Raw genomic sequence first — 14,506 nt, 5'->3', positions numbered from 1 at the left:
CATGGACAGAGGAGCCTGGTAGGCTACAGTCCATGCGGTTGCAAAGCATTGGATACAACTAAAGTGGCTTAGCACAGCATAACACATGAGTGAGAGATAGCAGTGCAAATGTGCAGTCGGGATGGTGAAATTTCATAATCATTCTGAAAATCTGAGACATTAATCTTTCTATACATAAAGTCCAGGATGATTTTCCTACTATAGACAAAATCCTAGAATACCTGTAGGGAGAGTATGCTGCTGCTAAGTCGTTTCAGTCGTGTCCGACTCTGTGCGACCCCATAGACGGCAGCCCACTAGGCTCCCCTGTCCCTTGGATTCTCCAGGCAAGAACACTGGAGTGGGTTGCCATTTCCTTCTCCAGTGCATGAAAGTGAAAAGTGAAAGTGAAGTTGCTCAGTCATCTCCGACTCTTAGCGACACCATGGACTGCAGCCTACCAGGCTCCTGCGTCCATGCGATTTTCCGGGCAAGAGTACTGGAGTGGGGTGCCATTGCCTTCTCCAAGTATACCACACAGAAAAAAATACGTTTCCTGGGAGGGGAGAGGGACAGGAGATGGAATTTTTTTGTGGATCACTTCAGCTTTTTTTTCACTTGAATTCTTAAGACAATGATAAAACTATCTTCTTTGAAGTTAAGGCTTATACTGCCTAAAAAATGAAATCCTTAGAGATTACACCCAGAGGAAGAACATGGCTGCCATGGCACTCTGTTGGGAAAATAACCAGAAAAGAAACCCAAGTCTTCCAAGTTAAAAGAGAATTCAAGTCAACATTCCATTTTACTATATTTTCATCTTTGTAAATGTGACACTTAATTTTTATCTTAAGACCATCAGACAAAAAATAGTGTTACAGTTTACTTCTGCATTCTTTATGCATTTTTTTTGTGGCAAAATTTAGTATGAATAAACTATAACTAGTTTGGGTCAGTGTGCAGTAGTCCACTCTCATCTGTCTGGCAATTAAATTCCAGCCGAACTGGCATTCGCATCCAATCTGATGCGTATGCTATCCAAGTATCCAGTGTGAATTATTCTTTATCCACGATGAAACAAATCAAAATAACTCTCCATGAAATCGGGCATATTCAGAGAGACAGACTTTTCATTTTGGTAATGTTCTTGTGGATGGAAGTTTGAGATGACTTATATAGCATGCTTCATAGCCACAGGGAATTTTTTAGTTTTTTATTATGAAAATGTCAAATACATACAAAAGCAAAATGTACAGTGAACCCCGCATACCATCATCCAGATGTTTTTTTACTTCATCCAGATTTTTTTTTACTGTTTACTTCATCTGGGATTTGTTCTTAAGCAGGAAGAGCCTTGAGTTGAACAAAAGTTGTTTCCATGATTTTCTATGACTCTGCTAGGACAAAAAAGGGAGAGAAGAGAGAAAAAGATGTGCCTTGGGGCCTTGACACATGGTGGAGAGGGTCAGCGCTGAGCATCCTTGGCCTACCAGCCATCTCTACACAGTGCCTCAGGGCTCAGACGGGTACTTCCGGGATCCTCTTCACAAACGGTTATTTTCACTCTCCCACTTGGGGGACCAGGGCTCCTGGGGGCTCCTCAATTTGACAAGCCTGTGGCGCTTGGTAGGTAACACACAGAGGAGCCTGGGAGGGCCGGAGAAGAGGGAGCAGACAGTTTGCGTCTAAGCGGTATCTGGTAGGCACTGTGTGGTTCCCAGCCTCGCGCTGCTCGGGGACAGGCGCGCACTAATACACCGTAAGCACACTTCTTTTGTATTGTCTCCCCTTTAAAGACATTTGATGCCCCCAGTGAAGAAAAGCCAACAGCAGCAAAGCTTGATGGAGAGCATGCAGCCCGGGAAGCCCAGTGACTGGGAGATGGAGGGCAGAAAGCACGAGAGGCCCGAGAGCCTCCTGGCGCCGGCGCAGTTCTGTGCCGCTGAGCAGGACGTGAAGGCGCTCGCCGGGCCCCTGCAGGCCATCCCGGAGATGGACTTCGAGCCGTCGCCGGCGGAGCCGCTGGGCAACGTGGAGCGCTCCCTGCGCGCCCCGGCCGAGCTCCTGCCCGACGCCCGCAGCTACGTGCCCGCGGCCTACGAAGAGTTTGAGTATGGCGGTGAGATCTTCGCGCTGCCCGCACCCTACGACGAGGAGCCCTTCCAGGCTCCGGCCCTCTTCGAGAACTGCTCGCCCGCCTCTTCCGAGTCCAGCCTGGACATCTGCTTCCTGCGGCCCGTCAGCTTCGCCATGGAGGCCGAGCGGCCCGAGCACCCGCTGCAGCCGCTGCCCAAGAGCGCCACGTCGCCGGCAGGCAGCAGCAGCGCCTACAAGCTGGAGGCAGCAGCGCAGGCGCACAAAACCAAGCCGCTGAGCCGCTCGCTCAAGGAGTTCCCGCGCGCGCCGCCGCCCGAGGGCGTGGCCCCGCGCCTCTACAGCACGCGCAGCAGCAGCGGCGGCCGCGCGCCGCTCAAGGCCGAGCGCGCCGCGCAGGCGCACGGCCCAGCCGCCTCCGCTCGCGGGGCGCCCCGGACCTTCTTTCCCCAACAGAGATCCCAAAGCGAAAAGCAGACCTATTTGGAAGTAAGGAGGGTAAAGTAAAACCAACCCCAAACCCACAGCGCTGGCAACCCCGGGCCTAGATCTCCAGGGGTGCAGCCTGGGCTCACCTAGCGTGGAGGGGAACGCAGGTTGGCCAGGCGGGGGCAGCAGAAGATGCTGAGAGCCCGTGTTACTTACAGGCTTGTCCGTCAGTGGTCCTCGGAGGAAAGTGTTAGTTCTTCAGGGCCAGGACGCAGGAGCATGCCATACCTATGTATGTGTATGATGACAAAAAGACTAGGACTCCTCTTAGACCTGCTTAAAACACCCCCCGCCCACCACCACCAAGTTAAAGCGTTACAGGTGTTCTGTGCTTTCCTGCTTAAGCTGTGGCACCTCCCAGATGCAGTTCATATGCAAAACACTTCACAGAAGTCCCAGGGGCTGTGTCTTCTTTGCCTATTAAACGCACCCCTTATTGTTCAAAATATCGAATCCTATGTGCTAGCACTGACCTGCACCCTTGTTTATAGCTAGGGAGGAGGCAAGTTGCCCTCTCTCCCCGGGGACTCTTGAAAAAAGTTCATTTCCACTTGTTTTCCTTTTGCCTGGAAAAGGGTGTCATGGTACTTTGCAGACTCCAGTTGGACGAAGACAGCACCAAACTGTCCAGAAAGCATTGACTCACAAACACCTTCTTTGGCCTCTATATGGATGTTTGGTATTTTGATGTTTCACCTTGACATCTGCAAGCCTTGGGACATTTAAAGCAGTGTTTAAATACATATTCGTGAAAGGACTAATAGTTCCTGAATAAACAATGTCTCCGCAAGTGATTGGAACAAAGGCAATTTCTGATTAAGTAGAGAGTAACAGAGTGGCTCTGAGCTGTGCCCCCATTCTTCTTGTTTAACATTTTAGAAGCAGGGTTAGGATTTACAGGGCAGCACTGTATTGATTGAAACATCTTGAAAGTGACAGTCAAGGACTGTCCTTCATTAAGTGTCCCTTACATCCAGCACTAGGGATCCTTTGCCTCCAGGAGAAACGATTTTCCACAGGAGTGAGGGCCCTGCGTCCCACCTGTTCCTATTTCTAAAGGAGTGGGAAGAGATTGAAGATCACTGACTCCATTCATTTTTCAGCAAACCCTGACCACCTGCCTCACCCCAGGCTCTGCGCTAAATGTTGAGGGTTCAGAAATAAACAACATCCAGTCTCTGCCCTCCAAGGCCACTGGCTTAGCCCTGAAGGAGACACATAAACAGAATTATAATAAAACATGGGAGTACATGGGAGGGTCTCTATTTAAACCCTCAGAGAAGTCTTAGATAGTTTGAACGTCTGAATTTAATTTTAAAAGCTGCTTAGCTATTGGCTAAGTGAAGAATGGTGTAGGGAAATATAAAAAAGAAAGCTCATAGGCCTTAAAAAAAAAAAAAAAAGGCAGGAGTGAGTCTTCTTTTGAATACTTCCCCAGGTGGGAGTGGTGAACATTAGTCCAGAGGAACATGAAGAACCTTGGAGCTTCCAGCCCATCTGGACTCCAGAAATCAAAGTCTGTGTCTGGCTCCTGAAAGGCAGAAATACTTGAGTGTGCCCAGCTAAGGTTGCTGAAGGGCCCCGGGATTCTTAGATTTCCTTCTGCCTCTGATTTTCAACTCTGAACTTTATACAGTTCTATTAGGTAAAATTTCTTAGATAAATCAAAGTTAGGCATGTGTCAAAGTTTAAAAGTTTAGGGACTTGCCTGGCAGTCGTGGTTGATACTCTGTGCTCCCCATGCAGGGAAAGGGTGGTGGTGGCATGAGTTTGATGAGTTTGATCCCTGGTCCGGAAACTAGGATCTCACATGTTGCACAGCGTGGCCCAAAAAAAAAAAAAAAAAAAGTGGATTCAAAAATGAAAGATATATATATACACATATTTTTTAAAGTTCATTAACAAGGAAAGTAGAAAAAGTGCCAACTCAAAGTGACTTGGAATGGGCAGAGATATACATACAAAATCTTTTAACTCCTATAGTATAAACTGCAAAGAATGCTTTTATTTCATATGCTCATACAAATGTCTTTTTTCCCCTAGTTGATGTGTGAAAAATTGGGAGCTCAACAAATGGTTTTGCCAGGCAAAAACCATTAATCAGAGTGAGATGGGGTTTTAGCTGCAAAAGATGAGCCCTTCAAAAGCCCCATCTGTAAAGCTATCGGCTCTTTCCTGATGAGGTGTGCAAAACTCCTAGGGTTCCATCTCCTCAGATGTACTGTGTATCTGCCATCCTTGCCCTCAGAGCCAGCCAAACCCTAGTCTTTAGTGTTCTGTCGCTAAGAGTCAAAAAAGAAGACGATATGCTTTAGTGGCAAGAGCACCTGACTGGGAGTCAGGAGATCCGTGTTCTAATCCTGACTCTGCTACCAAATAGCTGTGTGCTTCTGGACAATTCATTTGGCTTCTCTGCCTCCAGTTTTCTCATCTATGAAATAAGACAATCCATACTTTACCTACCTCACAGGGTTGTTGTGAGGATAAGGTCAAATAAGATAAAATTTGTGAATACGCTTTGTAAAGTGTGAAATGCTACACAAAGGCAAGATCTCATCAAGATCATGATTCCACAGAAAGATTTTCCTTCAACTATTAGATTTATTTCCTAAAAAGTCCCTAAAAAGCCCACTTCTCAAGATTTGGTCCTTGCACGAGTAGTAAATGCTTTACTTGGGAGCTTGTTATAGATGCAGAATTTGGGCTCCACCTGTGACCAACTGAATCAAAATCTGCATTTTAGCAAGATTCCAAGGTGATTCATATAAACATTAAGTGCAGGTAGGCAAGAACATACCTTAAACTGCTGTTTTCCTAATCTGTGTGCAAAAAGATTAGCTAGGCCTAATTTCAGAGATTCTGATTCAGATAGTTTGGTTTTTGGGCTCAGGAGCCTACATTTAAATGAAAGCCCCAGTTGATCCTGTAGCCCTAGGACCACACTTTCAAAAATGCTACACTCAGCCATCAAAATGTTGATCTCCATTATTTAGTTATGAATCTTAGTAGAATCCCAAATAATCCCTAGATCTAGTTTCTTAATTAGCCCAGGTTTGCTTTAGTTGGAATAGGTGCCTGTCATTAGTCTTTTGGGGTGGGAGAGGAAAGTGAGAGGTTAAAGAAAATTGTCCCATAGTCAGGATCAATGTTAACTTTGGAAAAGAGTAAAAATACACCCCTCTTTTGTGTTTTCAGGAGATGCATTTAGAAGATGCCACCAGATTCTGTCCAAAGGAAGAAAGAGAAAGCGAACAAACATCTTTCAGCGATCAAAACCCCAGGCAAGACCAGAAAGGGGGCTTTCGCAGCTCCTTCCGCAAGCTCTTTAAAAAGAAGTGAGTAGCCCTTAGACAAGACAGCATTGTAACTCATTTCCCTGTGGGCTAAGTCTTGAGGTTTTAACAGTAACAAGTAGCCTGGTTTTATACAACTGCTTCAAGCTCAGTGCCTGTACCCGGTAGCCACAATTCCTGCCAGGTGAAGATGTTTCTTATTGTGATCTCCTAGAGTAAAAGCACACTCGGCTCTGTCCTCTGCCGCCTCTGTCATTTAGCCCTGCCTCCTTGTTCCCAAAGTCCTGTGTCCTGGGAGGAGTGGGCAGAGGAGGTCTCCTGGGAAATCCCCATGGGCGCGAGGAGTGGGGTTGGGTGTAGTGGGTGCACCATCAGAACCTCCCCGCCTGTGGAAGGTTTTCTCAGGCATCGCAGCTCTTCTGCCTGTAGGGACCTGTAGTTATCCTGGTTACTAGTGCACATTTGGGGGATATCTGCCTATGTTTTCCCTAGCAGAAACGATTGGATGGATTTGGCTTGGGTCCTACTTAAAAAATCACTTTAATGGAGTCTCCGTACTCCATAGGAGGCAAAAGCAAGGCATTTCTTTCCTGTGGTCCTAAGATTCTCAGCCCTTGCTGTGTGGTATCACCCACCTGTCATTTTGGTCAGCACTTACAAGCACTGTTTCACAGACTAGGAGGCATTGGCCAAATGCCAGCATGAAACGTAAGACAAAAGCACTGAGTGTTAGCGTTTGGCAGTGGGGGGATCTCCAGTCCAGCCATCACCCGCCGGGGAGACTGCTGTCCCTTTCTCCACCCGTCCTCAGGCCTGTTGTCTCCCCCTTAGAGTTGTGGCCTGGTGCTTCGTTTCCCTTGTTAGAGGAGCTTCTCACAGTGAGCCTTAAACAGCAAGTGTCCCTATTTTAGTGGATGGAAAAGTTAAAGGCACTGTTGCTGACTTCATAGTTTGGAGCTCCTGTGTGAGGAAACACAGGAAATCACTTTCTCCCAATTTAGATAGTGGTCTTGATGGAAGAACTGGGGCAGGCCTGGACTGAGGATTTTTGCGGTCGGTTTGTCTAATTCCTCTCCTAGAGGGAGGGTAGTACTGAGAGTAGTAGGTCTCTCTGATCGTTGGTCCCACCCATTGTTACTGGAAGAAGAGGCAAGGGGGAGCAGCAGTCCTGCAGAGATAGCCCTGTTCCTATTCTAGCCCGTTCGGTTTTACTAGAGTAGCCCGGGCGTGCATGACTGCTGGAGCCCCTTGATTTGGGGGCAATGAGCTGAGAATTGAATCCCTTTCTAGGACCATAGATTTAGATCTTTCCTGACCCAGCACCTCCTGTCAAGTGTGACAGTGGAGAGACCTGGAGACAGTTCTCCAGCCTGACTTTGGTATGCAGGCTTCTGAATCCTGCTAAGAACTCCAGACTTCTAAGACCACTGCTTGAGCCTTTTATTTTTACTTATTTTTAAACCACAGTGTTTCCCAAGAGAGCAACCACTTTTTGCCATTTATAATGACTGTGTGCTGCCTGTTGGAAAGCACCCAGTCATGGATCTGTTGCTGGTTCCTTTGCACATTGCCGTTCCAGGACCGGGAACAGTGGATAAGAGAGGAACTTTCTTAAAAACGCAGCTGCCTGGAACTGGGGCTGGCTGCCCCAGGAGGCAGTGGATTCTCCTAAGGAGGATTTGGATGACCCTGGTTAGGGAGGCTGTGAAAGGGACACCCACAGCGGGTGGGAGATCACTGCCACCCGAGTGCTTTCTAGCTTTGAATTTGCTTTATCTGTATTTTGACTTTGTTGTAGATCAGTCTGGGAGATCACATCTTTTTAATGCTTGAAACAAGAAATCAGTGTGGCCTGGGACCTGTCATTTTAATGACCACGTAGAAGGCCAGATTTTATCTTTCTATAACCTCCCATAGCCACTGGTTCATTGCCAAGGATTTGCTGTGGACTCTCTAAATTTTCATGTTAGATAATTACTTTCAGCCCTCTGGCAGATTTTGGGGATCCTTTCTGGAGGGTCAAATGGATCCCCTTAGTTCTCTCCTACTTTTATCATAGACAAGTCCCTCTTGCCTCAACCCAATTGCTGCCACCACTTCTGGCACTGCCTTTGTATTTAAAATCTGAAATGTTATACGGATGGAAGTAAAGTTGGTGCCATACAGTTGTTGCTCCCTCTGGTCGGCTTTCCTGGCTTTTTACATCTTGTGTAGGACTGTGAGCGCTGCTGTGTAATACTTTCTTGTCGCCTTGTATCCGGGGTGCTTTGGTAGGCCCTCTGGAGACTTGGCTCAAGGTCAAAAAGCAGCTTGAGTAGCTTCTCCTGAGTATTTTCATCCTAGAACCTTGGAAAGTTTGTTCCATTTTGCTAAAGTAGAGACAAAGGGCAAGGAGGCCCCAGCATAGCACAGAAAGGTCAGCAGCTCTCAACTCGGATGAGAACACTTGACTCTTCTCATGAATGAAGCATTCTTTGTCATACACATGTACTGTGTGAGATGCTTGTCTAGGAATCGTGAGTGACTTGGTTGGTCCTAGCTGTTATGTAGGAACTTCTCAGACTGAAGCCAGGCATATAGACAGGTACAGGGAGGAACCAGAAAGAGACACTCTGCCCATCCTCCTCCCATGTGTTGGGAGGTCAGGCTGGCAGCAAGCCCTGTGACTTCAAGACATGGTTCATCCTGGGTACTGAAGTCAGGCTAGAGGCTGGCCTCAGAGGTCCAAAATGGATCAGAGCCAGAACAGCTGCCTCTGTCACACCCGGGGCTCACTGCCTGCCTCCCCACAGCCCTCTGGAGGCTTGTTCCTGTCTACACTGACACACTTTTTGTATCCATAGGGGCTTGTTTGGCTGGTGGCCCCACACACCCAGAATGCTGCTTCGGGATGAAGCTAGGCATGGAGCCAGATGCAACAGAAAACCTGAGAAAGGGTTCTCTTCCCTCTGAGGCTGGGAGGGCCGAATGCTCATACCCACAAGGATTCAAAAGGGAGAGTCAAGTTGACATCATAAAAAAAAAAAAGTCATGAAAAATGCCCAAGATATCTGGGGGAGAGGATGATGCTCTGACCGTTTCTATCTCAGGCACATTCATCCTGGGTAGATACCAGGTCACATGTCCTTGAGAGCTGCCCAGAGTTGGTCAAAATAAAGATGACATATCTTAAAGTTGGAAAACGTTAAGTGATTTTAAAAATTTTTAAATGAGGATTCTTAGAAGCCAGGAACAGAACAGACCTCATGTGATAGGTTGATGCTGGACTGAATCCTTGTCCCCCTGCCTTTGAGCAGGATGGAAGGTAGACCATTCCATTGTACAAGCATTGACCTGGAAGCTTTCAAAAACTTGAATCTAGACTGTCCTGAAGTCCGAGACCAATGCTACTTCATGCCTATGTGTGAATCTTAGACTTAGGCCAATACCTTGGTTGGGGGTGTGCACAGGGGAAGAGGGTTCTGTAAGACAGCTTAGGGGCAGGGATATACGTGCTCTTTTTATCCTCAACTCTCATGGGAGTGGAAGACAAAGCATATGGCGTCCAAATGATTAATTCTACTTCCTCACCCGTTTCTTCCTCTTTAGCACTTTGTAATTTACATGCCTCAGAGGGTCTCTTTCCCAGTCAGCACCCTCCCTTTACCAGTCCCATGGAAATCTCTTCTTTCTTTAATCACACACTGCGGAGAGAGCACTTCCACAGAGTCCCATATGACTGTCAGTGAGTCCGCTTTGCCTTCTGCCCAGCTTGGACTGTGGAGCAGACCATGTCATAGAAAGCACAACTACTCAAGAATCCATTGATAACTGCACCTCATGTTCTTCTCTGCCTGCTTAGAGCCTGTCTGAAGTTCTTCCTCCATTCTTACCCACTTTGGGATTCTCTCTCATTTCCCATTTTAATTCCCCATATAAATGGAAAACGGAAGGAGATGGCTGAAGAGAAAACATGTACTTAAACCTGATTATAGATGTTACTCAGTAGGTCATTTGAGATCAGTCACTAAGTTAAGGGTCTTCAGTGTTCTAGGTTCTGTCAGCAGAAGCTTAAGATCCAAATGTAAGAGTGACCCAGCTACCAGGTTTAGTGCCTAGAACATAGTAACCCCTTTACAAATCTACATCAAACGAGTGTGCGTTTGTCGCCCTGTTGATTGTCAGGACCAGCTTACGTGGCCGACAGGACGGGTGCTCTGCTGCTCCCTTTCTTCTCCATCTGCATGTTCCTGAAGCTTTCAAGGCAGACAGTCTTTCCAGTCAGCAAAGCAACCCTTTTTAGGTCAGAGGCTCCTGCACCACTGATTCCAGCCCTCCTGTTTTCCCCAGCTCCAAATAAACTTTACGGCTTACTGTAGTAAACTGGTACTTGCGTGACCTACCCAACTTGTGATTTTTTTTGTCTCTGTCAGTTGAGTGGAAGGAAAGTTAGGGACAGGTGTGTTCCCCTCCCATCAAACATTTGGATGGCTGTGTCAGAAGGTGCTGGCAGCCATCCTAATCTTGCCCAGCAAGTGTTTGCCTGCCTGGCCCTTATGTGTGTTCCTTTGCAGTCAGCCAGAACGGCCCTAGCAACTCAAAAGCCATTTCTGTTTTATAAAGAAAGGGGATAAAAAGCAAATCCACTAGCGTTCCACCTAGATTCCACAGGTTATTTTTCAGTGATTTAGGTATGCATTACTCTAGAACCTGACAACCACACATTCACAAGGGTCCTAAAGTTGAGGTGTTCATATACCATGTAAGCATTAGAAAGAAATCAGCTAAAAATATCTTTAAAAGGGTGAAAATTAGCTTCTAGTCATGGCTACCATGGAATACTAGATCTTGAAAATGATTAGCAAGTTACCATTTAGTTAATTGTTAGTTAATATCAAGAAATGAGGAGCCATTCACACACCTGCAGACACAAAGGTGGTTTGTGAGAAGAGCAGTTAAAAAAGAAAAATACTAAGCTGAGTTTGTGGACTTTGGAAACTAGACAGGGCGATTTTGGCATTTGTTTCAGAAATGGGAACTCAACTGGTGAAGATTTCTGTGGTCCTTGGGGCTGGTGGTGACATCAGAGCTTTCCCATTTCCAGGTAAACATGAAACAGTTGCATGTTGGAACCATCAAAGTATGACATGGTGGGCTTTGGAGAGATCAGATGTAGCTAAGAGGGGAAATGGAAGGCAAAGATTTTAAGTTTTGATGAATGTTTTCTGATCAGAAACTTATCATGTGGGGAAACAATTTGGAAGAAACAGCAGCCAGATTCAAATCTTGCTTCCTACTTCCTGCCCCCTCGCCCTGCAATGCTTTAGGTATTCTTAGTCTTCTGGATAACAGAAGATACGGGGAAAGAATGACATGGTCAAAAATCTATCTTCCTAACAGTTGGGGCACAAGTGCACCAACCAGAGATGATTTGAACTGGAGGTAGCGGGGAGTTCTGAGAGAAAGCCTGGAGCTTTAGGGTGGGGTCTGAGGAGGTGGTTTCAGGGGAGAATTGCAGGCGGCTTCTGAAAAGGAAAGAGACTTTCAGCCCAGCCAGCCATCATCTTACTTAATGAACACCCAGATCTACTGGGGTTGAGGAGAGAAAGTTCTTCCTCTATGTACTGGGATATAGTGGAAAAGGGCTCCTTACTGACCAGATGGAGGAAGTGTGGTAGACAGCTAAGGCCTTCATCTGTGAAACCAAATAACAGGGTCAGAGTTAAAAATAAAAAATCCAATCAATCATTATGTTTCTAGACATCAGAATTTTAGTCTTTGTGTGGATCTAGATTCTTTCCTTAAATAAGGTAAAGGAACGTTTGCATTCTGCCCAATGATTTCAGTAAATGATAGAGTCATAATTAATGTATCTAATAGCAACAGTGAGGACGTTCCTAGTGTATCTACGATAGTGAAAGAATGTATCCTTCTTTTGTGGATAGTGGAAGCATGCCTGACTCTGCCTCAGCATTTGGAGAACTTGCTCAGTTGTGTAGGAGCTTTGGACAAAGAACTTCATGTCTAACGTCACTGTCATACACCTTGCATGAGGTCTTTTGATATTGCTTCTTAGTCACTGGGCTAGTTTTTACCCATTCTAGCTCAGAGCTGAAGCTAGCCAAAGGGCCCCAGCCTAGCTTATCAGAGGTTATTTCCAGAAAGCCTCCTCCCTCTAGGGACTTCTGACATGAACAAACTGGAGAAGGTGCAGAGCTGGAATGGATTACCCAACTGGCTTAACCAAGAGAAAGGAAGAATACACCCTCGACTGGGGACTCAATTGGACTGTTTTGAGTTGTTGCCTCTTGATTGGGCTTGGTCTCCTATGTGGTGGTTGAGATAATAGAATCTCCTTAATCTGATTACTGTACTGATTTCTGCATTCTGCCAAATGTAGCATATGTGTGTGGTTGGCTTCAATAAATTTTTCATTTAAAAATGAAAACAAGCAAAAGCAAGAGTTTGTAATGTAATGCCCAGATTAAGTAAAGGCCCTTGATAACCTTGGTTGAGAGCAATGAATTCTATCCTTTAAAATCTAAGGGCCTTCTTAATTTGTGTAGTAGTTCCTTGATTGAATTGAAAATAGGATTTATTGAATTTTCTAATCCTTTCTCCCCCGTTGACAATGCTATTACATGATTTCTTACACTGTCATACACAATTGTCACAAGTGTCCCCATTAAGCACTAGAAAGGTCAACTCTTTATGTGCACTGCAACTCTTAGTTACACATGTCCTGAGTCATGAAATTCAAGGGAAGTAAAAATTATTCCAGATCTAGGAGGCAACTGTTTTACAAATGCAAAACAATTTGGTTAGATAAAATATTTGAAAACAATTAAAACCAAATCAACCTGTACTTTATCTGTGTGCTGAGATTTTAGGTCCAGTGGATCAGAATACAGGGAAAAAACTAATGAGAATCCCTCAATGGATCCTTCACCCACCAAACAAGATTTCTTCAGAAACCGACTTGCTCTTGCAAATGAGCTTGACCAAGGAACAGCTGTGTAAAACATACTTAAAGTTGTATTGTCAAGTGGTAAGATGAGGATAAAAAGCTTGTATATATCTGTGTAGGAATATATATATATATATTGATGTATAAATCCCTGAGGAAAACTAATATAAATACCTACATATGAAACTAAATCAACATACGAGACATTGAAGAGATGAAGATTAGTCTCTGGTTGAGAGCTGGCTCTTTGAACAACACTTGGGACAAGGGAAATGAAGACTTTTCACAGCATTACAAAAACACAATAAATTTGGAGGAAAATAAATGCTTGTAAGAAAACTTCCACCTTGAAGTCATTCCCCCAGTATAATATTGAGCATGTTCATATTTAACATGGATGTGAAATTTATGCTTCTGAGGTCTTTAGCTTATTCATTTCATCTTAGACTAGTATACACCATGCTAGGGGGCAGTTCTGTCATGCCATATATCTTCCAAAAACCCCAAGGCAACACCTAACATCCCTTAAGGCAAAGCATCAGTTAACCCAATTGTATTACATGTTGCAAATACGAGTTGTGGAAAAATTTGTGCTTAAACCATGACAAAGAAGGTTCAAAGCTTAAAGACATGTTGATATGCAAATAGGAAAAGAACCTTAAGAGTAGTATTCCTCTTGTTCTGTGGTTATGAAAACCAGCGCAGTTCCTCTAGAACTGGGAGGTCAAAGAAACATTTTCCCTCATGTGCGTTGTGGGTTGTGCTGCGGACAGGAAAAAGTCCAGAGTCTGTGTTTTATTAAATACTCAGGATTCAAAGATCCACCAGTGATCCTGAGTGTCACTCACACTCACGACCACGTGGACTGAGAAGAAAGCATTGATTTAGCCACATTGCCTTAAAAGACGTTCTTCCGTCTGTAAAGAAGGTAGCAACAACGTCTATACTTTACTGGCTCACACACAGTGGTTGCTACAAACACCAAGTCAGAATGAAAGCTTAGGGCTAGCATTACCTTATTCTGTTTTCCAGAAGTAAGTTGAAAAGAAAGTTCTTACAGTACAGGCAGAAGAGTTATTGCAATGAGGCTTGCCTGGCTACGGGGAAATAAAATGTGCTCTGTTTCCACACAGATATGGCCCAGATGGTCCACGTCCTTGACATGCCTAGAGTTCAGAATCATAATAGAGAACAATTAGGTTTAAACAATCCGTCTCTATTTCTAGGCAGTTCTCTGTAATTTGGGGCATAGGTTACTACTGTTCATTGAGAATCTTGGTACTGCAGCTGACTTCTCCAGAGGGCTGTTCCTGTAGTGATGTACTGTTTGATAAAATAGGGGAAGTTTCACTTGTAAGTCTTACAGGTTTTCTTCTCCTTGTCTGATGACTAATCAGGAACCCATCTATTAGCATCTTGAACAAAAGGAGTCTGGAACAGTCACAGGATAACTGCCAGCTTTTGGGAGTTTCTGATATTTAATTTGAAGCCAAGCTTTTCATTTTTCTGAAATTAATGAACTCCTTTGAAATTAGATTTCTATTATCAGGCCGCAGATGTTTGGCGGTCAGTGCTTAAAAGCAAAGTGTGAAATCGACTGGACACGAAAAGTGAAACAGGAGACATAAACTCGTAAATAAAATATTAAAAACAAAATTTCTTCCCCCTTCATATTATTATAGAAATGATCAATTACTGGGAAGGT

At 44.9% G+C, this 14,506-nt stretch overlaps 1 protein-coding gene across 1 annotated transcript in view; it reads left to right on the top strand.

Annotated features, from left to right (window-relative positions):
- Window positions 1-13,140, top strand: part of ARHGEF33 (Rho guanine nucleotide exchange factor 33) — a 51,366-nt gene extending 38,226 nt beyond the window's left edge. Inside the window, exons 15-17 of the mRNA XM_086327369.1 lie at window positions 1,776-2,571; window positions 5,758-5,897; window positions 12,725-13,140. Coding sequence (XP_086183495.1) covers window positions 1,776-2,571; window positions 5,758-5,897; window positions 12,725-12,854 — 1,066 coding nt within the window. The 3' untranslated portion in view covers window positions 12,855-13,140. The remainder of the gene's footprint in view (window positions 1-1,775; window positions 2,572-5,757; window positions 5,898-12,724) is intronic.
- The last annotated feature ends 1,366 nt before the right edge of the window (window positions 13,141-14,506 follow it).

The sequence above is a fragment of the Bos grunniens genome, chromosome 11 (genome assembly GCF_055505025.1).
Source record: "Bos grunniens cultivar Pamir isolate PY7600 chromosome 11, Bosgru_T2T1.0, whole genome shotgun sequence".
In the NCBI taxonomy this organism is placed as follows: Eukaryota; Metazoa; Chordata; class Mammalia; order Artiodactyla; family Bovidae; genus Bos; species Bos grunniens.
The sequence above is the reverse complement of the archived record's forward strand: the minus strand, read 5'-3'. Positions and strand labels throughout refer to the sequence as shown.